The 24,987-nt window shown below is 31.2% G+C and overlaps 3 protein-coding genes, 1 non-coding gene and 2 pseudogenes across 5 annotated transcripts; 2 read left to right on the forward strand and 4 right to left on the reverse strand.

The window, feature by feature from the left end:
* Window positions 1–1,848: 1,848 nt before the first annotated feature.
* Window positions 1,849–1,920, reverse strand: Trnat-cgu (transfer RNA threonine (anticodon CGU)). Its single transcript has one exon. It is a non-coding gene; the product is annotated as a tRNA-Thr (tRNA).
* Window positions 1,921–5,393: 3,473 nt separating this feature from the next.
* Window positions 5,394–6,345, reverse strand: LOC149883046 (uncharacterized). Its single transcript, XM_090101000.1, has 2 exons — window positions 6,339–6,345; window positions 5,394–6,196 (listed from the first exon to the last, which is right to left on the reverse strand). Exons 1-2 carry the CDS (start codon window positions 6,343–6,345, stop codon window positions 5,394–5,396), a joined length of 810 nt encoding a protein of 269 aa, XP_089957126.1.
* A 69-nt stretch (window positions 6,346–6,414) lies between these two features.
* Window positions 6,415–8,063, forward strand: LOC149883047 (zinc finger BED domain-containing protein 4-like). Its single transcript, XM_090101001.1, has 4 exons — window positions 6,415–6,620; window positions 6,734–7,244; window positions 7,355–7,560; window positions 7,817–8,063. Exons 1-4 carry the CDS (start codon window positions 6,415–6,417, stop codon window positions 8,061–8,063), a joined length of 1,170 nt encoding a protein of 389 aa, XP_089957127.1.
* Window positions 8,064–8,561: 498 nt separating this feature from the next.
* On the forward strand, window positions 8,562–10,761 carry LOC149883048 (uncharacterized; annotated as a pseudogene). The gene is made up of 2 exons (XR_016444536.1): window positions 8,562–8,871; window positions 9,394–10,761. The product of XR_016444536.1 is annotated as an uncharacterized LOC149883048 (transcript).
* A 7,220-nt stretch (window positions 10,762–17,981) lies between these two features.
* LOC149883049 (uncharacterized) lies at window positions 17,982–21,056 on the reverse strand (annotated as a pseudogene).
* A 1,129-nt stretch (window positions 21,057–22,185) lies between these two features.
* LOC149883050 (uncharacterized) lies at window positions 22,186–22,998 on the reverse strand. Its single transcript, XM_090101002.1, has one exon. It carries the CDS (start codon window positions 22,996–22,998, stop codon window positions 22,186–22,188), a length of 813 nt encoding a protein of 270 aa, XP_089957128.1.
* Between the last annotated feature and the right edge of the window lie 1,989 nt (window positions 22,999–24,987).

The following is a 24,987-nucleotide window of genomic DNA, read 5'->3' on the forward strand; positions in this document are numbered from 1 at the left end:
TATATGTGGTCAACCAAAATGCCAGTGCTAATTGCCTCCTTGAGGCAAAATATTGTAAATGATCAAAATTGCTAAGAACCCTTAAACGATTAAAAATGTTTGTTTAGGATGTTAACATAAGGTGCGTTCATATATAAAAAATGGTCAAAAAAAGGCAAATGCCATTTTACTTCTATTCAAAAATAAAATTTTATTTTATCTCATTACGATAAAAAAATCTAATAAGCAAATTAGTCATCGACCGAAATTTGTTTGTCATCTTCATAAATAAAATTTGGTTTTAATAGAAATTGAGCATTATAAATCACTGAGTACACGAACTTTTGCACCTCTGAATGTAAGAAATGCAGACCCATTTTTTGGTACACAACGTAAGCAAGGAATATAATATATATAATATTTAAAACCTTTTTTTACGTACGCAAATCTCTGAAACAATGATATGAAATTTGTTTACAAAACACAGATAAAAAAAAATACTTTTCTCTGAGGTATATTCCTTGTTTACCTTTAGTGTGCCGAAAAAGCTAAAATTTCTCTTTTTACACAAAAATTACTCATTTCACGGCGAATTAGAAAAATCCGCAAATACGCATTTTTTATAGGATTTTAGTTTTGAAAATTGTGTAATTGCGCAAAATTTTAACCAACGCAAAAATTGTCCGTATTTACTAACTTTTTTGCGTTTTGCGTAACAAGCTTTATAGGATAGGCCCCAAGTCAAAGTTTTAAGATAAAAAAACTAACAAAACAATACCTAAAGCTGTCCTAATAGTTTCTATTTTGCTGAATTATTGTTTTAATTGATCACACAAATGTTCCTATTCACTTAAACAAAAACAAACAAAAAAATTTGAACTAAGGTAGGGAGCTTAGGCAATTTTTATAGCCAATGTAAATCTTTTTTATTTAAAATGCATTGGATTCCTTAATATATTTTATTTTCAAAATGGTTTCAACCACTTCTGTAGCTTATTTAGTTCCAAAGATATTCGTGTTTTAATATTTTCAATTCATATAGATTTTTATGAAATATTTCCGTAAAGTTTCTCGTTAAACTTATTGTAGTGCAACCTTTTCTAAAAAAAATAACATCTATATATACATATATACTATTTATTTTCATGGGTGGGTTTTCATTCTTCGACACCTACATAAAATCATTTGTTGCGTTTTTTGGACGAAGTTTTTCAAAAACGTTCGGTATATTTTTTTCCGCGATAAAATGTCACGTGACAAAAACCCCTAATTAAGGGCGTTTAACTACTCATAATATGACTTTTTGGGGCAAAAATAAAATTTTTGAGCCCGTTGAGCGGGGTCCAAAACTTGAGCAAATAAGTTAAATTTTGTTTTTTATTGATCATAGAGTACACCCACAGCACATGGAAAACAGTGCCTTTTGATTTTCAAAAATAAGGGGCGTTTGACCGACCCTAATGTCTAGCTTATATAAAATTAAACTTAAAACTTGTTCTATTGCTGTTACCTTTAATAACTAAAAGGAAGTTGATGTGACAGGTAAGACGAGACCAAAAATTTTCGACTAATTCGACAGACTTACATTAAAATATAATTTTATTTTGTAATGCTTTTGTTTAAAACAAAAGATTTGTAACAATGCGCAACGAGCGTGGTTCGCAAAAGAAATAAGTTGCATGTCCCCATCTCTTATAGGTCCATGGTGCGACACTCGTATAATTTCTAAGTCGTAACAACACTAGTTAAAAGTATTAAATAAAACATTTCTTTCTTGATGTTTAAAAAACTTAGATGAGCGGTTTTTGTATTCAAATTTAAAAAATTTGTAAGTAGAAAAATTTGTTAAAAGATAAAGTTTTAAAATATAGGCACAGACGAGGGTCGAACTCGCGATCTTCTGTTTACGAGACAGACGCCTTACCACTTGGCCACTGCGCCGCACAAATTTTAAAGTAATTTAAAAATATAATTGAATATTGCTGTTGCCTTTCCAAATAATTGAAAATTTATTAGCCATTTCTATTTATCACCCAATCTGATATTGTTTTGAAAAAATCATACTCATCAATGAAAATTATCCTGCTTTTCATGAAGTAGGACTTTAAAAGCGTATTTTGCAATATTAGACAAGGTGGATTTTGTTAGGATCCTTGAAAAGGTTAGAAGCTCTTAGAAATCATAAGAATGTTATTTTCTTAAGGAATAAACTTTATGTTTTATTATAATAATTCCTTAAACATGAAGCATAAATATAAACGCTTCATTTATTCCTGGTTCGAGATGAATTCAAATTTAGTGAAATCTTCAAACCTAGTTTGACTACCAATCATGGTCTACAAGCAAAAAGCAACCCGTAATACGGGTTATGGTCGGTCTGTTACTTAATTTATAGGGGCTGTTTTCCACAATTTAAAGTTGCGAAACCTAAACTAATACCCTTTCAAAAAAAAACGCCTTCAAATTGAAATAATTAGACCATCTGTAAAATTAAAAAGTATGCGGAGGTAAAATAATTTACTAATTATTTAACATTATTTGAGTAATTTACAACTGATGTAGGTCATATCAGTGTAAGGCAGAACCATTTTCCTCGACATTACTAAGTTCAAAACAACACGTTTTTAGTTACTAACACAAAATAATAACACTTCATTATGCTTTAAATTGACGAAAAAGTAAGGCTAAATTCTTGTTATATTTTTTACAACATGAACTTTAATAAGATTAGTAAAAAGCAAAACCAAGTTATGCATGAGTTGTTAATTTTTTGGTATTCCTTTTATACATGTTTCTTTAAAAAAGGAAATTGTCTTTAAAACGTTAAATGCACACAACTAAATAAATTTATTAAAAATAACTGACCATTTGACTATTACTATATATGGCACTAATCTGACCATTTTTATATATGCCCTTTTTGTTTCAATAGTTTTTAGTAAACGGTAATTTGCTACCATTTACATAAAATTCGTTTTGTTACTCGAAATTTAATTCTCTTAAATATTTTGTCACTAATAAAGGACCTCCCTTCCCTGTTTTTGTCTTAATGGTGGTCAGGAGAAGAGAGTTTTTGATGAAGACCCTTTACCAGAATAATAAAATGTAAAACAATGATTTACATGTATAACAATTTTTTCTTTTTAATATATATAAGAATTTAACATATATAAGAATTTTTTCTTTCCTCAAAAGTGTTGCAAATGCAAACTAAGCTAATTAGTTAATCTGTTTTGAAGTACAAAAGGATTAACAATATTAACAAACAAACAAACAAACAAAAAAAAACAAAAAAAACAAAAAATCAAATTAAGATATAAATTGCATTTTTAGCATAATGTTGTCTTGGCTTTTAGTAAATAAATAAAAACAGTAAGTTCCAATAAAGAAACTACCTATTATTCATTTTTAACAACAGTCACCAACGTAAAGGTCATCATTGCAAAAATATAGGACCCCAAATATACGATTTTTAGCTACTGACAGATATTGAAGTTTGGGTAAGCTTTACAAAAAGTACCACAAAATCCGAAATAATAATTATTTTGATCTAAAATTTTGGCAATGTTCATGAAACATGTTTAACAACATACTGTCAAAATTTTATTAAAATCGGAGATGGTAGTGCGGGGATTATTTCGGAAATTGGACCGTTTGGCGTGGAATGACCCGCTTCCAATCAAAATGAACCACTTATGTATGCTGTTTAACTACCTTTTACAATAAGCAGTTAAGTAAGAGTAAAATGACAGCTCTTGACCAAGTAGTAAATATAATTTATGTAACAAAATCAATTACAAAAAATCGCATGCTTTCGCTTCCCTATAATACAAGAAGCTGTTGCGAGAAACGCATTCTTTAAAAAAAAAAATCATCACAAATAGTTCGTTGCATTAAAAAGTAATGCAACACTGGCCCCCACTTAGGTGTCCTTATTCACTAAGGGTATATCTTTTCATTGATAAAGGTTATATTTACATTGTTATTAATATCTGGAGCTTGAATAGCTTTATGTTCTTCTAACAGATATAATTTATTAATTGGCCTTTTGATAACTTGAGGTTTATTAGTAGAGATACATCTAACTGATGCTGCACGAATCAGATTATGATTTGATGGTATTAATTTCTGTACCTAACTTCCATTCGCAACGTGACGTTTTCGGATTATCTATTATAACGACATCACCAATTTTAATGATTTGACCAGAGCTTTGAGATTTGTGACATTAATGAAATTCTCAGTTCAATTAAATATTCATTTTTCCATCTCTGCCAAAAGTACTCCAGAATGGTTTTACTCTGATAATACTGTTTACTTAAATTATGTTCCTCATCAGAAGGGATATTTGAATGCGACGATTCTAAATTAAGCTTACGCCCAAACATAAGATGATTAGGTGTTAAAGATTCATTACCAGGTGTTTCATAAACAAAGGTAATAGGCCTGTTGTTAGTTATGATGACGATTTCAGATAGAATTGTAAGTATTTCTTCATTGTTTAATCTTGATGTTGTTAATATCTTTTTAAGAGTTCTTTTTATTGTCCTAACCATTCTCTCAAAGAACCCACCCCACTTCGGCGCTGCAGCCACATTGAAATGTCAACGGATACGCTTAGAAGGAACAAAGCTCGGGTTTCATCTGCTGAGAAATATGTGCCATTATCACTAACAATCTCATAGGGTGAACCATAATGCCCAATAAAACGACGTAGACAACGAACACATGACTGTGCAGAACAATCAGGTACAAGATCTAAATGAAGAAAACGTGTGCTAGAACAAGTTGCAATAAATATCCAAGCTTTAAACATTTCATCTCCAAAATAAATATTTTTAATAAATGTTGGACCACAATAATCTACTCCAGCATATTTAAAGGCATATTCATCATTTAGTCTTTACAAAGGTGAGGGAGGTGAAATAGGATATTTATAAGGTCTGTTATCATCTCGTCTACACACATAGCATTTTTTGATAAGCTTCCTAATAGTATTTCGAGTTTTTGGAATCCAAAATTTGGAACGCAATTGAGTTAATGTTTCCTTTACTCCATTATGTTTTACTATTGAGTGGCAATGTAATATTAATAGTTCACTAAACAAACTTTTTTTAGGTAAAAATATTGGATGTTTTGAATTGTATGGAATTGGGGCATTACCAAGACAACCTAAACAACGAACAACACCGCTTTCAATGAAAAAACCTAAATCTTTCTTCAACTGATCATACGATTTTAATAAACTTATGTTTTTCTGAATATATCTAATCCAAAGAGTTTCAACTTGGTTTAACTCTATAGCATTAGGAGTAGAAGAAAACCCTCCCATACATGTTTCCTTTTTAACTATACGGACAAAACTCAAAACAAATGAAGTGACTCTCAGAAGATGGTCATAATTTTTAAATCTCTCAATATGCATAAATTCTAAAATTTAAAGGAGAATCGACAGATGTCATCAATGTTGCAACATCAGAATGGAATGATAATCCCTGCTTTTTGAAATCAAAGCATGGCCAGGAAACGGAACCATTATACAAAAACTTGGCACCTTTGAACCCAAGTTCATTATTTTGAAAATCACTAAATTTACTCCCACGTGATATAATATCTGCTGGGTTTCTTTCACTTTCAATATAATCCCAAAATTTCACATCATATAACAACCGAATTTTTTCTAAACGCTTTTGAATAAACAATTCATAGATTTTATTTTTATTATTAACCCAATTTTGATAGATAATAGAATCAGAAAATAACTTTATTTGAGAAATATTGTTAACACTAGATAATTCTTTGGAAACAACGGACATTAAGTTAGCTGATAATAACATGGCTCTTAATTCCAGCCTTGGAATTGTACTTTTACTTAAAGGAGAAACTCTAGATTTAGAAGTGACCAGACAAGAATTGTAATTGTTGTTAGTAAAACATCTCAAAAAAACACAACACTCATATGCTTTTAGACTTGCATCACTAAAACCATACAATTCATATTTAAAATTATCTGGTTTGTCAACCAATTTTATATGCCACCTTGGCACACAAACAAATGGTACAGAAATTAAATCATGAGCAATTTGATCCCATTCATTTAAAATACTACCACCTATTTCAGCATTCCAACCGAGCTTCAGTCTACAAATAGACTGAAACAATATTTTACATCTTACAATGACAGGATTTAGAAGTCCCAATTGGTCGTAGAAGCTAGCTATAAATTTAAGAATGTCTTTTTTTGTTGGGTTAGATTTAACAGTTGTAAGAAGTTCTTGAAACGAAAAAATAAAGTAAACTTCTGATTTATTCCATTTCAAACCTAAAACTTTTGATATATTGTGTTATTTAAATCAAACAAGTCATGGCATATGCAAACTGAAGTTTACAAGAGGTAACAAGGAAAAAAAATCTAAATCTTTTAACACAACAAATATGTTGTTTCATATTAATACCAAACATAAAGAAATAGCAAGCAAAGATTTGAAACTTAATGAAGAAGAAAACAAAAGGAGAGTAGAAAGTGAACAAAATGTGTTCAAGAAAATCAAGTCAACTGAGGCAAGTTTCTCAAAACAGTCTCAACAAACTTTGTTTGAAACACTTGAGAGAAAAATGCCATGGGACATTAATGATCACAGGTCTAAATTAATTAATAAATATATTACAGAAATGATTGCAGTTGATATTCAACCTTTTTCTATAGTAGAAGATTACTAAACCATTTATGTTCTAACTACTGCATTTAAAGTAGAAATTACATTAAAAACTCTGTTTTTCAAAATATATACAACAAAGTCAGACAAAATGTCCAAAAAGAAATAAATGATGCGTCATATATTTCATTTACAACTGTTGGATTAGCATCTACCAACGGAAAATGCTCATTTCTTAGTTTGATAGCTCATTTGTTAACTTATGAATTTCATCAAAAATCTGTAATTCTTCAAGTTTGTCAACTCAATGTATCGCATACTGCCAAAAATATAAGTGAAGCAATTCAAAATTCTATTAATGACTTTCTTATTCCAACTTCAAAGGTACATTTACTTGCTAGAGATAATGCAGCTAAAATGCTAGCTGGCATAAGAGAGGCAAGTTACAACAGTTTGAAGTGTTTTTTACATACTTTGCAACTTGTGTTGAATGACGCTGTATTTGCCCAAATATACATAAAAAATATATCAACAACTTGTAAAAATATAGTAAACCATTTTAATCATTCGCCATCTTCTTTTGAAGCTTATCAAAAGTATCAAACTCGAGTTTGACACTTGATAACGATCGTTATCAAGTGCCAGAAAATAGGTTCAAACAAGACATAACAACAAGATGGAATAGTAAATATATTATGTTTGAAAGAATTTTTGAACAGAAGCGTGCTTTGATCTCATTTTGTTGTGATAATGACAACTCTAGACTAAAGTCACTGGAAAACAATGAATGGATTGTTTTAGAAAAAGTACTACGACTTTTAAAAATGTTTAATGATATAACAAATTTGTTAAGTGAGCATGAAGCAATTGCATCTGCTATAATTCCAACTATAAAAACAATTTTTTTCCAAATGAACAAGCTGAAGTTATTTTGAAAATATTATTAAATGGCTTGTAGATTGCTCAAAAAGTCTTCATCAAAAAGATCATAGGGAGTTTAAACCTGAGGTCAGTTTGTCATCAACTACAATAAATCTAGATTTCGATTTTTAAAAATTCTTTGAAAACTTTATCAAAAATAAAAACACTTTAATCAAAAATACATCAATATCAGAAGTTCTGCAAGAAACAGAAAGCAAGCATTATTTAAAATTGAAAAATGAAGTTTTAATTTATTTGAGTCATGACATTAGCATGCAACAAGATAGTCCTATAGTATGGTGGAGAGCAAATAGAAATAACTTCAAGCAATTAGCTCCAATAGCTCAGAAGTATTTTTCATGTCCTCCATCTTCTTTTGAAAGTGAACGGTTGTTCAGTTGTGGAGGACAAGTTTATTCTTCACGACGAAATAAGTTAACTCTGGAAACAGGAGAAACGCTAATGTTTTTACATTACAATATACGTATACACAATTTTAAATACTAAACATTGTTACAACTGCTATTGGTGCTTTCTTTAGAATCTTGAAGTTACTTTTTTTTTGGTACTTTATTTTGAAGTCCCTTATTTTATTTTGAATATTTATATTATCACATTTTTGGTTTTTCTTAGTTATTGCCCCTGCCCTATGCATAGGCTTGTATAGTTTGTACTGAACTACATTTCAAGCGAAAAAAGTGGAAACGTCCATATGATAATTAAAAAAGAAAAAATCCTATACAATGGAAAAAGCGGCATGGTCCAATGTTTACAGGGGAAAAAACGGCAGTGTCACTATTGTCATGTGATATTTTTAGTCACATGATCAGACCGTCCAATGAGGGGTCGATCTTATGTAAACAGCATTTTAAATATGGGGATTGCGAAGAGCACTGTGAATTAACAAATAGGCCCAAGAGAAGGAAAATTACAGGGAGAATAAACGAAATACTAAAAAAACAAAAACTTTCGTCTCATACAACAGGACCTGACTGAAAATGAACACAATACAAATGTTTTGAAGTTGTAACAGCAGATGAAAGAGCTCGTTTATTAGACTCTTTCAATGAATTATCGAGCAAAGAATACCAAGACTCTTTTCTGGCTGGCCTAATTGCAGTCTATAATGTAACAAGAAGGAGATCACGGAAAAATGAAATTATCTTAAAAGACTTAAATGATAACAGCTACAAGTACAAAGTATTTAAGAATATTGATGATGAGTTTACCCAGGTGTGCTTCAAAGCTTTTTTTTCCATCTTCGTCATCAAGAAAGACAGGGTGGAGACAATAAAACGGAGTTTATCAACTACAGGTAGGCCTAGCATAGGGATTATACTATATAGAATAACATCTAGTGTTTTTACATATAATTTAATTAATAAAAGCTATCCTTACATTATGTTTCATATTGCGCAAACATTATTAGGCCTCTACTTTTGATTAGACTAGTCTAGTGCTCTAATATATAATATAGGCCTACTAGACTAAAAGACTATAGGCCTATCTAACCCTTAAAATCTTGATTAGTTTTAAAATTATAAAAAAAAATTAGAAAGGCCTTGGCTTTGATTTTAGTCTAAACAAAAGGGACTAGTCTCTATTATAATTATATTAACAATAATAATATTATTAACATAATATTTCCCTAAGCCTAAGCTTTTAGTGTAGATTTAAATAAAAGGGACTAATCTATATAAAATGGTAAATAAATTGAAACAGTTTCTCAGTTATTTATCAAGCATGTTATTTTAAGATTATAATCTTTAATTTAGTTTTTGATGAACAGAAATTATTTAACATATTTTCTTATTGTTTTTCATCTTTTCATCTTTAGGTGAGCCACCAAAGGACAGAAGAGGTCAGCATACTAATAGACCTCATAAGCTGACAGATGAAATGGTTCAGGAGATAAGAGATAATATTTCATCTTTTAGGGGTAAGCAGTCTCACTACTCGCAAGATAAAACAAGATGCCTATATTTATCTGAGGGTTTAAACATTAACAAAATGTTTAACATGTTTCAAATTATCTATCCAGATTGCAAGATTTCTTACGAGACATACAGGACAATATTTAACAATGATTTTAACATTGCTTTTGGATATCCTCGTACAGACACTTGTTCAAAGTGTGATGAGCTTAAAATGAGAATAGATCTCATTGCTAAAGATAATTTAATGAACCCTGATTTTCAAGCAAAGTTTAAAGAGTTGAAAACTGAAAGGGACTTGCATCTAAGAAAAGCAGAAACTATTTATCAAAGAAAAAGAGAATCTAAGATAAAAGCAATTGATGATTCAACATTTAAAGCAATAGCAATCGACTATCAAAGAAATTTAAATGTCCCTAATAACTCAACCAATGATTTTTATTACAGAAGAAAACTTTCATTTCTTTCTTTTAACATCCATGTGCTATTGAGCAAAAATGTTTATCTATGGCTATGATGAAACTGTAGCCAAAAAGAGGGCAGAGGAGGTGACATCTATGTTATATGAGTGTTTTATTCATCACCTAAGTCAAGATGTCAGGGAATTAGAGCTATTTTGTGGTTCTTGTGCAGGCCAAAATAAAAATTATACAGTCTTTCGGTTTCTGGATTATCTAGTTCAGCATAAGATTTGACTCAATAAAGATTTTCTTTCCTGAAAGAGGGCATTCTTACATGGTGAGTGATAAAGACATGGGTCTCATTAACACCAAATCACAGGTCAATATACCTTCTGATTGGATTGATATTTTTAAAGCTTCTTGCAAGAATCCAGCTCCTTTCAATGTTTTGGAGCTCAGGCAAGACATGGTGAAAAGTATGACACAATTTTTAAACCTTTCTATAAGGCTGGATGTCCTGTTCCAACTAGATGTCTTAGAGAAGTGTTTTTTTTTCTAAAAATGATCCAGGAACAATGAATCACAGAGACTCTTAGAATGGTGCCTTTTTAAAAAGCACCATTACTTCAAGTATGAAAGGCATTAACCCTTTAGCGCCCGTGTAGCAGATCTGCTACATAACTTCAGAAACCTTTTATGGCCATCCTGTCAACACAGTGATCTCAAAAACACCTTTTGTAGCATATTTACAACATATTTTTGTTGATCTGATTTAGCTAGGTTAATATAATTAGATAATCAAGACTTAAAAACACATCAAAATTGTCTTTTTAAAAATCGGATGATTGTTGTCAGACAAGGTATTTTCAAAGAGAGTTTTTTCCTGTTTTTTTACGAATATTAAAGCTTATTTGTTTATTTTATTTTAAATTAATAACACATGTAAGTTTTAGAAGTATTTAAGAGAGTTTCCTCTTTTTGAAACTATCACAAAATGCTATCTGATTTTATATGTATCACATATGCTACACTGGCGAGCAAAAAAAAGTGAACAGCGACTGCTTACGCATAAAATGAAAGAGCTCTGGTCAGAAACTCATACAAGCTTGTTTATTTTTGTTCGTACTATCAAAGAATTTACGTTTATCTTTCAAAGAAAGATGAAATTAAATTTCAACATGACAATGTTCCTTGCCATACGTCTAAACAAGTTAAAAAATGGCTCAAGGATAACAATATCTTCCTTTTTGAAAATTGGCCTGCCAAAAGTCCAGACCTTAATCCCATTGAAAATTTGTGGGACTATATGGATAAAGAGGTCCATAAAAATAATATTTCATCTTTGGATGATCTTTGGGCAGCCATAAAACAAGTTTGGGTTACGATACCTGACCGTTTGATAGCAAATTTAATTGAGTCGATGCCGCGTCGATTAAATGAAGTGATGAAAAATGGTGGTGGCCACACAAAATATTAATTTTTTTTTTCAAAATGAGTCGTATATATGTGTATGTATATGTATTTAATATAAGCGATATGTTATATTTTATGTATTATATTTTTAATTGATTAATAATACATAATTTACTGAAAAATTGTAAATTGTTCACTTTTTTTTGCTCGCCAGTGTACAATGACAAAATTGGGTTTGCTAGTGAAATTTTAAAATTTTATTTTTTAATTCATAATCTAGGCCCTAAAACAATTGCTTTTTGAAGTTTTTGGAGTTTTTTGAAAATTTTAAGCCCTGGTGGGCGCTAAAGGGTTAAGCATTACTTCAAGTATGAAAGGACAAAGCAAAAATGCTCCATGTGAACCTTTAAACCTATACTCTGAAAAACTGTGCATATCAATGGCTAAATTTAAAGATCTGCAGGTTCTTAAAAAGTTCACTAAAAGACCTGACTACTTTAACACATGGTAACAATAAAAATGAAGTTAATGGACAAGAGGAGTTCGACTATTTTGACTAAATAAAAATTAATGTTATGAAACAGTTCTGTTGAAATAAAGTAACATTCTTTTATCATCCTTATAAATCCTTGTTACTTTGTAAAGTCCTTGTTTATAGAATGTTAATTTGTGTGTATGAATGAATGTGAGTTTCTTAGTTCAAAATGAGTAATATAATATTTTTTTAAATTGACCTTTTAATTTTTATGACCTAAAAGTAAAAGTCTATTTGGTAAGAAGGCTTTTACCCTGTCCCTGATGTTCAAAATATTTAAAACAATTCAATAATTATTGGATTCAGCTACCAAAAAAAAGATTGTATTATTCCAAAAAACTACAAAGATGATTTTAGTATTGTGCATTGCATTTAAACAGTCAGAACCGTTATTGTAAAGACATTTTGAAGAATAAGTTTGAAATAAAAAGATTTTAAGGAACTCTCAGATATTCTAAAATAAAAATATATATGTTAAATTAATGTTAATTATAAGTTTTTAGATAGTTGGTGCCTAAAATTTAAATAAAAAACAAGGATGAAACTTACATAGTAAATTACAGTGGAAAAAATGGAAATGTCCAATTGCACCTAGCTCCAGGTATGAAGCGACAAAATTTTAAATATTTAAGCCAGAACCATTTTAACTTCATAATTGCTTTAGGAAATGGACATTTTTGAGAATTGGTGAAAAAAAATTAAGTGTTTGATTAAAAGTAATGTTGTGAATGGTTTTAAACTTTAAAAATCGAATATCTCAAAACTACAAAAATGTGACTATGCCGTTTTTTCCCCTGGACTCTTCATATATATATATATATATATGTGTGTGTATATATATATATATATATATATATATATATATATATATATATATATATATATATATATATATTAAAGGCTTTTTTTTATTTGCTTTTTATAAAGAGATTAAAAACTGCTTATCATAATTCCATTTTCTTTTTAAAATTGAAATAAAAAGCGTTCCTTTAAAATTGCATTTATTTTTTTAAAGTTTTCATGGATAAAAAAACTAAAAAATGTATATTATATTAACTAAGTTTTTATAATAGCTTTAGCTCTGAGGTCTAAGTATTTGTTTAAAAGTTCTGATTCCGTAAATAAGTTTACATGATTTAAAATTGTATGGTTTTTAAGCAACTGCGTATCTTTATCGAAATATCGAAACTGACCGATATTTTTTACAATAATGGGTTTCGATATAAATTGGTAAGATCCGATATGTTTCGATATGATTCCGATAAAATATCGTTTGGGTTTCGATAAGCACGATATCATTATCGCTTTTAGCGATAAATATCGCATGGTTTATCGTTAAAAAATGAATAAAGATATTTTTTGAGTTTCGATATGATTCGATACGTTCCGATAAAATATCGCTTGCTTTTCAAAACTTTTAGATATTTTACAAAATTTTGTATTAGATATAACTAAATGTTAAGTTAAGTTATTTTGCAATGTATTTTCTCAATTTATTGATTAAAATATTGATAAAAATTATTAATCGCCTATTTTTTAACGCCATTTTTTAGATTAAGTTGTTAAAAACGGCTCAGGCGGTTAGGAGAACAATCCAACTGTTTATTTTTTTAAATAAAAACATACTGTGGTGTGACATAACAAAGTCCTATGCTTTAAGAAAGTCCTAATTTAAAAATTGACAAATTTCGTAATTTCGTATATATAAAAGAAAAATTTGCGGAAAATAACTCTGTTGTTTTAACTTGATATCTAGTTAGATAAAATAACTAAATTTTTTTCTCTAAATGTTTATATTATGTATACGAAATTTGTCATTTCTTAAATTAGGACTTTCTTAAAGCATAGGACTTTGTTGGGTCACACCACGGTAAGCACTCCAAAAAAATTTTATTTTTTTAAAAAAGAAAAATTTATTCTTTAAATAGTCGTAACAATTGTGGTTTATTCGATTAAGAAATACTTACGTGATTAAAAAATCGTCTTGCTGTAATGTTGCCGCTAATTGTAGCGAATGGAAACTTTCGAACTCGAAATTTCCGCTTCAACAACCTTTTACTTTTTCTATTTCGGGCAAAATTGCGGTTTAAACTACTACTGTAAAGGCGGATTTCCACGGAGCGAATTAGTTCCCGCGACGCAATTTTTTTCACCGCGAATGTTTCTGAGCGTGCGCACAAAAATATTTTTTATCGCCTGGAGATTTTTTTCGTTTCGCAAAAAAGTTGAATAGATTTCAACTTTATTTGTGGCGAATTTATTCGCGTAAATAAAGAACCAATCAGATCCTTTAAAATATACAAACTCAGCAATCCTATTGAAAAACAAACGCATCGAAATTGTTGAAAAGAAATTTAATTTAAAAATGGCCGACAAGTTATGCAAAAGTAAATGCATTACACAAATTAACATTTGAGTCATAATCTAAACGTCTTTGTTTTTTATTAAAAGTAACAATATTTTTACATTAACTTCAGAAACTTTACAGAAGTAATAATTTAAAGTTTTTACTTTCTAATTAAAATTGTAACTGATTGGTTGACATTTTTTCAAATTTATGAGTTTCTATTTACTAAGTCTAATTGCCATCCCAGTTCTCCTTCTGGTGTATTAAAGAATACTTTAAAGTCGTCTCTAATCTGTCTTGCATTTTTTGAGTAGAACCTGATTGTGTCAGTGGTTGGAGTGCAATCACCTCCAATCACCTGGTCTAAACCCAGCAGGACCTTCAATATCAGTGTAATTTGCGGGACAGAAGTGGTAATTATTTGCTGATCTCTTTTTCATAAGAAAGTTATGCAAAGCTACAATCAGTTGTGTAATTAAAATAACTTTATCGAGATTAGTAATAAATGGCCAGCGAAATATACGAAAGAGTGTTGTTGCAATACCAAAGACATTTTCTATAACCCTTCTGGCTCTTGAAAGTCTGTAATTAAGTTTTCTTTAATCTAAAGGAATATTTTCATTACGATACGGTTTCATCGTGTGCTTTTTTAAACCAAAAGCGTCTAGGGATTGCAATCCCGCACACTTTTCAATCCCGCGGGATCCGCGCGGAATTTTTTAATTTTTGTGCGAATCCCGCGGGATCCCGCGCGGGATTAGTAGGTTTCTTATGCACATTATAAAAGGCAAAATGACAATTGTATCTTTCTTTCAAGTATTTCAGAAAAAATATACTCAACTTATTAAATTTATAAGATAAGGTAAATAAAGCAAAAAAACACAATTCATTTGTAAATCAATATAATTCTTAACATTTAATGAACAAAAACATAAGCCAAAGTACAGAGGACGTCTTTTAGCTTAACGTAGAACGTCTATTAGCTTTATTTATTTTTTTAAATATCAAAATGAGAAAATCGTTGTAAGAAATGCGCTCTTAAGAAACAGAGCCTACTTAAGGTATCATCACTAAATCGACTCCTCAAAGGACTGCATATGGAACCAGCAGCTGAAAAAGCTCGCTCGGCCTCTACGCTTGTTGGCGGTATGGTCATCAAGTAACTATGTGCTATATTTAGAAACTTGCCTCTTACTCCATTACTTTCATAGACAGACATTTCCGGCTTAAATAGTTTATCAAAGTCTAAAGAATCTAAGTTTGGTATCTCCTTTACATTTTCTGTCCAGCTGTTCTTGTCTTTCTGTGTTTGATTTTCCAATTCTTTTTTCAGCGATAGAATTGTAGGAGTAAGTATTTGGGAATTGTTAATAAAATCTACAGCTTCTTTTTCTTCGAGTTCATTTTCTTCGTCGGATTTTGTAAGTAAACTAGTAGTCCATTTAAATTCTTATTACGATTAAAGTGTTTCGCCTCCATATGTAAATTAAGTTTAAGTATCTCTGACTATTTTGTGATGTTCATTCGTCAAACGTTATTGAAAACTTTTGATTTTGCTTTTTTAGTGATGTGAATTTTTGCATTATATCGGCTTTTACAGAATCTGAGAATTTAACTACCATCGATCTTATAGTTTTAGGTGAAGTAGGGAGCCGGAAACCACTGAAAACAATTACCGTAAATCTGAAGATGTGCAAAAACTATTAAATGTAAAGCCGAACATAACATGCACTTCGTATTTTTTTCATTATCACTTTTTTTAAAATAATTCCATATAGTTTTAATTGCATGCTTAGTTAGAACTTTTGTTTTAAAATCTTTATGTAATTAATTTTTAAAGACTTTTTAAAAAGTAGTTTTTAAAAGTATATTTTTTATAATTATGCACGCACGTTTTCAATTTCACGTTTTCAACTTACTCATTAACAAAAATTTCAACATACTCATTAGCGAAAATTTCAACATAATCATTAACTAAACAAAAAAAAATTTGAACGAGTTCGACGAATGTTTTGCTAAATATTGTTTATTTTTGAATGATTTTTTTATATTTATAGCTAAGAAAAATATTTTAATAGCTGAAGATAAATTTTTAAATTGATTTGTTTCGCAAATACATTAAACACTTTTAATTTGATATCTTTTTTGTCTTTTTAGTTTAAAAGAATTGACCTTTTTTGTTTAAAAGCAATAGTTTCAAAATCCCGCAAATCCCGCGGATCCCGCAGTAGTTTTTGCGGGATCTCGCATGCGCTAAATTAATGCGGGATTGCAATCCCTACTTAGAATATCGTATCCCCTCAAGGGAAGTTTTATTTGAACATCATTGACCATATTTCATATGGTCAATTATTTCATATGGTATGACATATGACATGATATTTACTACTTTAACATTATTTAACTCTTTCTAATTCAAAAGTTAATTTTTTCCACTAATATAAATCTTCCACTAATATAAAACCTTCCAATAAACTCATTTGTTTTCATTTCGGACGGCTTAAGTGCACTTCTAAACACTATAAGGGGACGTCCATAAAGTACGTACGCAGTAAAACCAATGCTTTTGGACCCCCCCTCCCCCCTTGTACGCACTTGTACGCTTTTAGTACCCCCTCCCCCTCTGCGTACGTACGCGTTATTTATTAAAAAAGTATGACCTCCCCCCCCCCAAAAAAAAAAAAAAAAAGTTTTCAAATCATTAAATGCAAAAAAGATCAATTTAGCTATTTATATTTCCACAAATGGTGACTTAAATAAATTGAAAATGTTATGGAAAACAGGCATGAACTCTGCTTCTAATCTTTCATTAGTAATCTCCTTACTTCTTCACTTTCACTTAAATCACTCTCCATATCATTCTTTATTTTTTGTTTTTTATGTGCTTTCTTGTGCCGTTTAATTGCTGCCTTGCTCGGCCAGTATTTATTGCATTTGACGCGAATTCCATTTAAAAGCTTTATTTCCAATGAAGGACAATACAGATCAACTGATATAATTTTGTACTTTAAGCCTTCTGCAGGTATATCTTGCAGCAAAAGCCTATGCGTCAGAGGTGCAAAGTTTGAATAGTTTGATATGTTTTTAAAATATCGAGACGGTTCCATCGCTTTGTAACCATTCTCGCAGTACTCGTAGATGGTCGGAAATGGAATGAAACGTTGGGGGATGGTTTTCAGCCAATTTGTTTCAAACGATGAACAACATAACTTGTCCAGGCATTTCACAACTTGTAGACAGTATCGCGATTGCTGGTAATGTTTCTCTACCCAAACAGGATCAGGATTCGGCGATTTATATGCTTTTCCAACTGGTACTGCCCGGCAATTAACAAGGTAACCGTCGATGACGGTTTTCTCCCAAACTTGGGATAAAATATCAGCCGCTTTTTGGAAATTTTCTACCTCCAGTTCTTGGTTGATTGTCTTCCCAAAAGAATCAAGGTGATTGCTAAAATAATCATGGGGAAGAACTATTTTAGCCAAATCACGAGAAAGAGGTGCCATTCTTCTTTCAATGAGGTTGAAGGCTGAAAGTCCAGCTGCATTCACACCGTGAAGCAAGACATCTAAATCCAGCTAGCGGAAGAGATCAACAATAGTTGCTAACGTTTTAGGGAAGCGTGGTGCCTCATCTTGAGCTCCATCAGTCTCCATTAAAATAATTGGTTTACGTCTAACCATCTTGATTAGCTCCCTAACATCAAAAGCATGTGTAAAAGCATTCGATGTATAGTGTTTCCCACTTCTTATGCGTATGAAAGTGTCTCCACTGTTGGATACATTTCCATTATTGTTAACTTCGCATACGCCATTCACCGATGGGATTAACTTGTGCTGTGGGCCAACGACAAAGTCATGATCCATAAGTTTGACCTTGTATTCCATATGCATCAGCAACGGCGCTTGAAGGCTTGCAGCAGTAAGACCCAACGGTACCCTGGCTTTATCATCATTGGACATGAAAAGCACAGCTTTTGGTCCAAACAATTTGCAAACTTCAAACATGTCATCAATAAAAGATTTGGCAAACATTCTTTCATCGTTTCTTTTTCGCAGTGAATTTTCTGGACGTAGTAGCTTCACAGGAACTGTTTTTACATGCTTTTTTCCTTCATGAGTGTTTTCACGTCGTGGTAAAAGACGAAGGTACAAACCACTTCTACTCAAGTTAAAGCCTATTTTCGTCAGCTCTTTCTGAAGATCATCCAAAGTGGAGACACTGCGAAGATATTCTGTTCTTCGACGCTCATCTGCTGCTGATGAACTTTGCACAATTTTTATGACTGTTGATAAAAGTTCTGGCTGATAAATTTCGAGCCGTGGTCGTCCAGGATGGTTTCGCATAAACTGTTTTAAAGCACTTGATACTTCAGGGTTGTTTTGACAAAATGTTTCGATGCCCTCTTTAAGTTTTTGTCTCCGTTTTCTTTGTCGTGCCGATTCACGAATCAATCTGAAAACAAAATATTACACAAATCTTTGATTCCGTAATAAAACCTTCTATACTTAAGGTTTCCTTGATTCTGCGAACTTTGTAAATCCTCAATTAGAAACTCTTATTGACAATTTGAAAAACAAAATTTTGAAAGTTACTGCCTGCTTAAAAGTTTGGTTTTTATGGCCAAGACGTCTGTCTATACTTCTTAGCTCTATTCGATATATCTCTTAACATTTACCTGTCCAAGTTTGTTTTTTCTCTTCTTATGCTTTCTTTCACAATGTCTAATTGTTTCCTCGTTACAGTAGACAAACCAGAATCGCGTAAGATTGTTAAGGATGAAAGCTGTGATTCAAGATCTGAGATTTTCTTCCGACTTTTAACTTGCGCCGGATTTGCTCTTTCCTTCTCGTTTGTTAAATCTAAATTAGGAAATGCCCAAAAATAAACTATTATAAATTCTTGACAGCTATAGAGATTGGATGTAGAGAAAATGGTGAAGTTGTCCAATTATGATGAATAAAACTATGCAATTGCAATATAGTCGTACAATGTAGTTTAATTAGCAATTCGGTTGAATTCAATATATAGAAAATCACGAGAGAAAAAGTTTATAAATTATTGCAAAAAATGGCTTACTAAGTTCAATCCTTTCAGGTTCTGTCGTAGTTGCGTTCGGAAAACTTTGTATTTTATTTGACGAAGACGGCACTGGATGGATATCTTTTTTCTTTTTGCTAGGCGGTGATAAAGCATTTCCCCAGAATGACATGATTGATCCTTTTGACTTTGTTGCTTTCACTTTTAATTCGTTTACTTTTTTTTCATACAAAGACTGATCATATTTTACTATTTTCCACAATTCCTGTGCGTGCTGATACTGCTTTTGTTTTTCAAGTGTTGAATTTGCTTTCTTATATAACTCAAGGAGTTGAAGATACTTTTTCTTGTTCCCAACAAATTCGTTCAAATTACATCTTGGGAGTAAGCAGTTTTTTTTTTGCTGCAACGTATTCAGTTATTCGAATAGAAAGATAAAAGTTTTTGTTTATTTGGAAATAAACGATTTAATCATAAGATTCAGTGTCGTTAAAGCGAAGAACGTAAAAAAATAACCCGACTCAAATTAATTGCAGTTACATCTCGCAATGAAAGGTGTTGGTCTCTATTAGCATTAAAATTGTTGTTTTTAAAAATAGTTGTTTTTTATAATCAGAAAAAATACATTTAAACTTTAATAATAATTTGAAGTAGTACATTGTTAATAAAAAGTTAATAATAAGATATTAATTTAAAATAATAAAAAATTAACTTGTTGTAATGTTTTAATTGAAAAGATAAAAACCAGAATGCGTAATTTAAAAAAAAGATTTTTTACATTCGAAAAGTTCATTGCTTTTTATACAGATCAAGTTTTAAAAATAATTCCTCAGAAAGATAGTCAAACCGCGTACGTACTCGCTGTCTTGAACACTCCCCCTCCCCTTGTACGCATTTGTACGTTTTTTGGTAACCCCCCTCCCCCCATACCTGCGTACGTACTTTATGGATGCTCCCTTATTCTAAATCGGATCTGCGTTTTCAATTTTCTAATGGGGGATACGATATTCTAGGCGGATACGATATTCTATTACAGAAGCCAAATGCTTACAAGATATACTTCGCAAATTCCTTGCTTTTGCTGTTGTTTTTTTATTATGCTATTATTACAATACGTATTGTAATAATACCAAATGTACGTTTGCTATTAAAAAAAAACGTTTCGCTATTGACTGTAACGGCCACTCCTTGCTCATTTTCGAAGAAAAATGGCCCATTACGCCTCTGGACCAAAATCCGCACCAAACAGTGACTCGTTTTGGGTGCATCGGCTTTTCAATGTATGCGTGCGGGTTTTCTGTGCCCCAAATGCAACAATTTTGCTTGTTTACATACCCGCCAAGATCAAAATGAGCTGCATCTGAAAAGATGATTTTTTTGGCAAAATCGGCATCTTCTGTAAGTCGATCGCAGGCCCACTTAGCGAAATCGCATTGGATGGTCAGTTGGCTTCAACTCCTGAACCAATTGGACTTTGTATGGCGTCATACCAAGGTCTTTATGCAAAATTCGTCTCAATGATGTCTCCAAAATGTTCAATTGTTGAAAACGACGGTGAATTGATGTTGATGGCGCTTCACGCACACTTTCTGCCACAGCAGCAATATTCTCGGGTATACGCACTGTATTTGGCTTTTCACGCTTTGGTTTATCGATGAGGATGCCAGTTTCTTTCACTTTTTTCACAAGATAACGAACATACGGAGCTGACGGTGCTTCTCTTCTTCCAAAATCCGTACGCAATTTTCGCACACATTCTGCAACATTACCATGATTTTCAAAATAATGTCGCAATATTTCCCAGCGTTGTTCAAGCGTATACACAACCATATTCGTTCAGCGGAAGGATAAAACTAATTATCTGTCAAATCAGACATGAGCTAAGTGTTACCATTCACGAAATAAGCACTAGTTGAAAAAAAAAAGTTAGATGGCGGACCCGTTAGATAGCGATTCCACGGCTCAACGAAAAACATTTGACGTTTGACAAAACACACGAAATTTTCATGAACTTTACTCTCTTATATCTTTTTGTATGCTTAAGCAAACACCTTGAGGTTTTTGGAATCAATTAGTGTTACTCAACCTCTTTCCAGCCAAATATAGAAAGTACTATGGATTATAAGGCTTCATTTAAATTTTATCCATATCTTAAGACAACTTTTAAGAAAAAAGCTTAAAGCGGGAACTTTTTTTTAAAACGAAGCTTTTGGAGGTTAGGATTCCTTAGTACCAAAACACATCCAATTTTTATAAAACTTTCCGTATATATTAAAAAAGGGATGAGGAATATAATGGAATGTGGACACTATTTAACTTTTATACATAAATTTTTAGTTCTTAGCGTTTCAAAATTTCAAGATTAATTTTTTTTTTAAAAAAAAGTTTTTTTTAAAAGTGTCCAGGTGGAAATTGCAAGTTTAGTCTTTCCTCTTTTTATAACAAGTATTTACTTATGTTTTCTTGAAGAATAGATTCTAACGATTTGTATATAGAAATTATGTATATATATATCTATATTCCTTCGCATATTTTATGACGTTTTTTATTTTGATTTTCGCGACGTAAGAATCATTGTATATGTTTATTTGAATTATAAAAAAAATCGTCTGGAATGGCTAATATAGACGCATAAGTTCTTTCCGGAGCTATCAGGCAGACGATCGAGTTATAAAGTTATAAAACGTGTCGCTCTTGCGAAATTGCGATTCCTTCTTATGAATTTTAGTTTTATAACAGAATTTACGATTATTTTTTCGATTAATTTTTTTTTTGTCATTAAAGAAAAAAATTAATTGGAAAGACAAACTTTCATAGAGTAATAAAAAAGGGCTTTCTTAATGTTCTTTGCAAAAAATGTTCTTAATAATTTTGTGTGGCTATGAAAATAGCCGTTTTTTGATTTACACAACCTTAGGCATGAATTATAATGTATGTTACGTTTGATGCACACAGGATATCAAACAGGATATGCTGTTAAAACTTGATCCCAAAAGTGAAAAAACCGATTTTCGGAAAATCTCTGCATCCACATAAACTCGGATAAATAATCAGCTACCATTTCGCGATTAGTTGGCCCCATCATTGATTTGAATTTTGCTTTTGCTCGACACCACATAGCTTCCACGTGATTTGTTGTTACACCTGTCTGTGGATCTACAAAGTTGAGGGTGTGGTTAACGGTACCATGTAAATATGCACGAGCTTGCAAATCATTATATGCTGCCCACATATCAATCCAGACAATAGAGCCAGGAAGTATCCATTGGTGTATGATAGGAATTAATGTTGCAGCATCGCGATTCTGGACAGGAACCAAAAAGCCTTTCTTCGTTGCAGGTTCATACCCACCAAATATCCACTGCTGCGGGATTATTCTACCAACTTGATATTTTCTTCGACAAAAAACAGATTCATCTATTTCAACAATGCACCCTGGACCGCCTATGGGATCAGGGTTATTGAGGAAATATGAGACGCAAATGTCTCTGCAAAATTGATTCCAATAAACAATGGTGCTGTCGTTTCCGATATTTAACTCTTGCCTTAAATCACTTATTGATAACCCCCGGCTCTTACCTGCACTTCTACTCCAAGCGTAAGTTAAGCCCAATATTTGCCACAATTGTAGGTGAGATTTCTCAAAGAAGCTGCCTTTTCTAATGTTGAAGGTTCTTTTGCAGCGCTTGACTGAACATCTCCAAATAACTTGATCAACTGACCCATTCTTTGTTTGCTGTGTGCAGGGCACGTTACATACACTACAATTCATACTTTCAGCGAGTAAACCATAAGTTCTGTACCAGTGAATTGTAGCTTCGATATCGATATTTTGCTCCTATTTCTGTCAAAGAAAGTGAGTCAAAAGCGTCTATTGTTGGTCTTCGAAGAGCCATAATATGTAGATAAATGAAGAAGCAGAAAAACTATTGTGAAGCACTCCTTTTTATATGACAAACATAATGAAAATGAATTCACGGGTTTAACTTGAAGTATTAAAAGAAAGTCAATAGTTTTAAAGAATTATTTTTTTAATTAAAAAATTTTTAACTTGTTTTAAAGTTTATTTGTTTGAGTAAGAACTTTGTTATTGTAATTCGATTTCTTTTTTTTTATTATTATTTCCTTTATTTTCCTTTTTTTTTTCTTCTTCTCTTCTTTTTGTTTTCTATACTTCTAATAAAAATAACTAAATATAATATTCTAAAATGAGAAAGTTCTACTTTGATTAAAATTTAATTAGAGTTAAAATGTTTAAAGTTAAAAATATTTTTTGTGTGGTCTTTATGTATGTATATATTTAACTACATTTACAATTAATAAACTAATTTGAAAAATGATTGAATTAAATACGTCTATTTTTAAATTTTTTATGTTTGTCCAATTCAATGAGACATACTTAATGAATGGGACAAATGTCATGCTCCAATAAAACTCTCTTTTCCCAATAGCCAAGTGCAAATCCAATTTTTTTGTTTTACTATATCATTGAGCAAGAGTCGGTGGTTATCAAACATATTTAAATATGTTTATTAAACAATTTTATCTACGTTTAAAAAGCATTTTGCAAAAACTGTCTTATTCATTGAGGTTTTCCCCTAATTTAAAAAATGAGCATCAATTAACTATTATACCTAGTTAAATATTAAACCTTTTTATGAACTTTGTTTAGGATAAAAAGAAGCATTCCGCAATTACTTAATAAGTATTTTGTATTTACGTCGTTAGGAAAGTTCGTAGAACTCCCCTATAAAAAAAAAAAGAAGAGTTTTTTATTTTATCAAATGTTCAAAATAATGTCCATCGTTATCTATACAAAGTTGCATCCTTTCAAGCCATTTGTCAAACGTTTTTTTATACTCTTCTTTGGGTAAACTTTGAAGTAGCTTCGTTATGCGAGTTTTTTGACTGTCAACGTCAGTATCGTCATCAAGATTTTTTTTATCAAGTCGAATAGCCAATAATCGGATGGAGCTAAGTCTGATGAGTATGGTGGGTGGCGAATTATTGTAATTTGGTTTAGACAATTTGTGACGGTTTGAGTCACATGGGGTCGAGCATTATCATGGAGAAATTTGAAATTTCGAGTGCCTGTTTTAGGTCTTTGCTTATTTATTTCGCTATGTTACTTTTTCTATTAATTTAGTTTTAGCAAAGTAATAAAATTAAACATACCAAAATATGTTCTAAAAAAAATAGGCGCACCAACTTTTTAATTGATTTATATTCTACTTTCTTAAACCAATTATTGTTCATTTATTTATCTGTTAGTTTGAAAATTTCCTATAAAAGGTTGCATAAAATTGCTCATGATGACCAGTTTAGTCACATTTACAGCCTTTTTAAATATTTTGATAAGATCTAAAAGTTAAGATCCACAGAAGTGGGTCAAAAAGTTGCAAGCGAAGCAACAAAATGACAAAAAATTAGAATGAATGATGGCTCGATGATCAGTAACGGAGAAATAGCAAGAAGATAGCAAGAAGAAATAGCAAGAAGAAGATTAAAAATTTCAGAGAATTGCGTCAGAAATATCCTTAAAACCTTTAAAACGGCAAGTGGCATCCAACCTCATGCAGGATCCGGAAGGTTAAAAAAAACTACAGAGCGTGAAAACAGTCTTTTATTTCGTCAAATAAGTATTTTGCGAAAACAGTCTTATAATTTCGTCAAGTACTTATAAAAAGCAACATTGGTGTTGATGCAGCTGTTAAAAAACACATGCAAACGGTCAGAGATAGGATCACATGATTAAGGTGGG

Source organism: Hydra viridissima, unplaced genomic scaffold, assembly GCF_058129835.1.
Source record: "Hydra viridissima isolate aposymbiotic clone 2 unplaced genomic scaffold, HvirCarnegie_v1 scaffold_10, whole genome shotgun sequence".
Classification (NCBI taxonomy): Eukaryota; Metazoa; Cnidaria; class Hydrozoa; order Anthoathecata; family Hydridae; genus Hydra; species Hydra viridissima.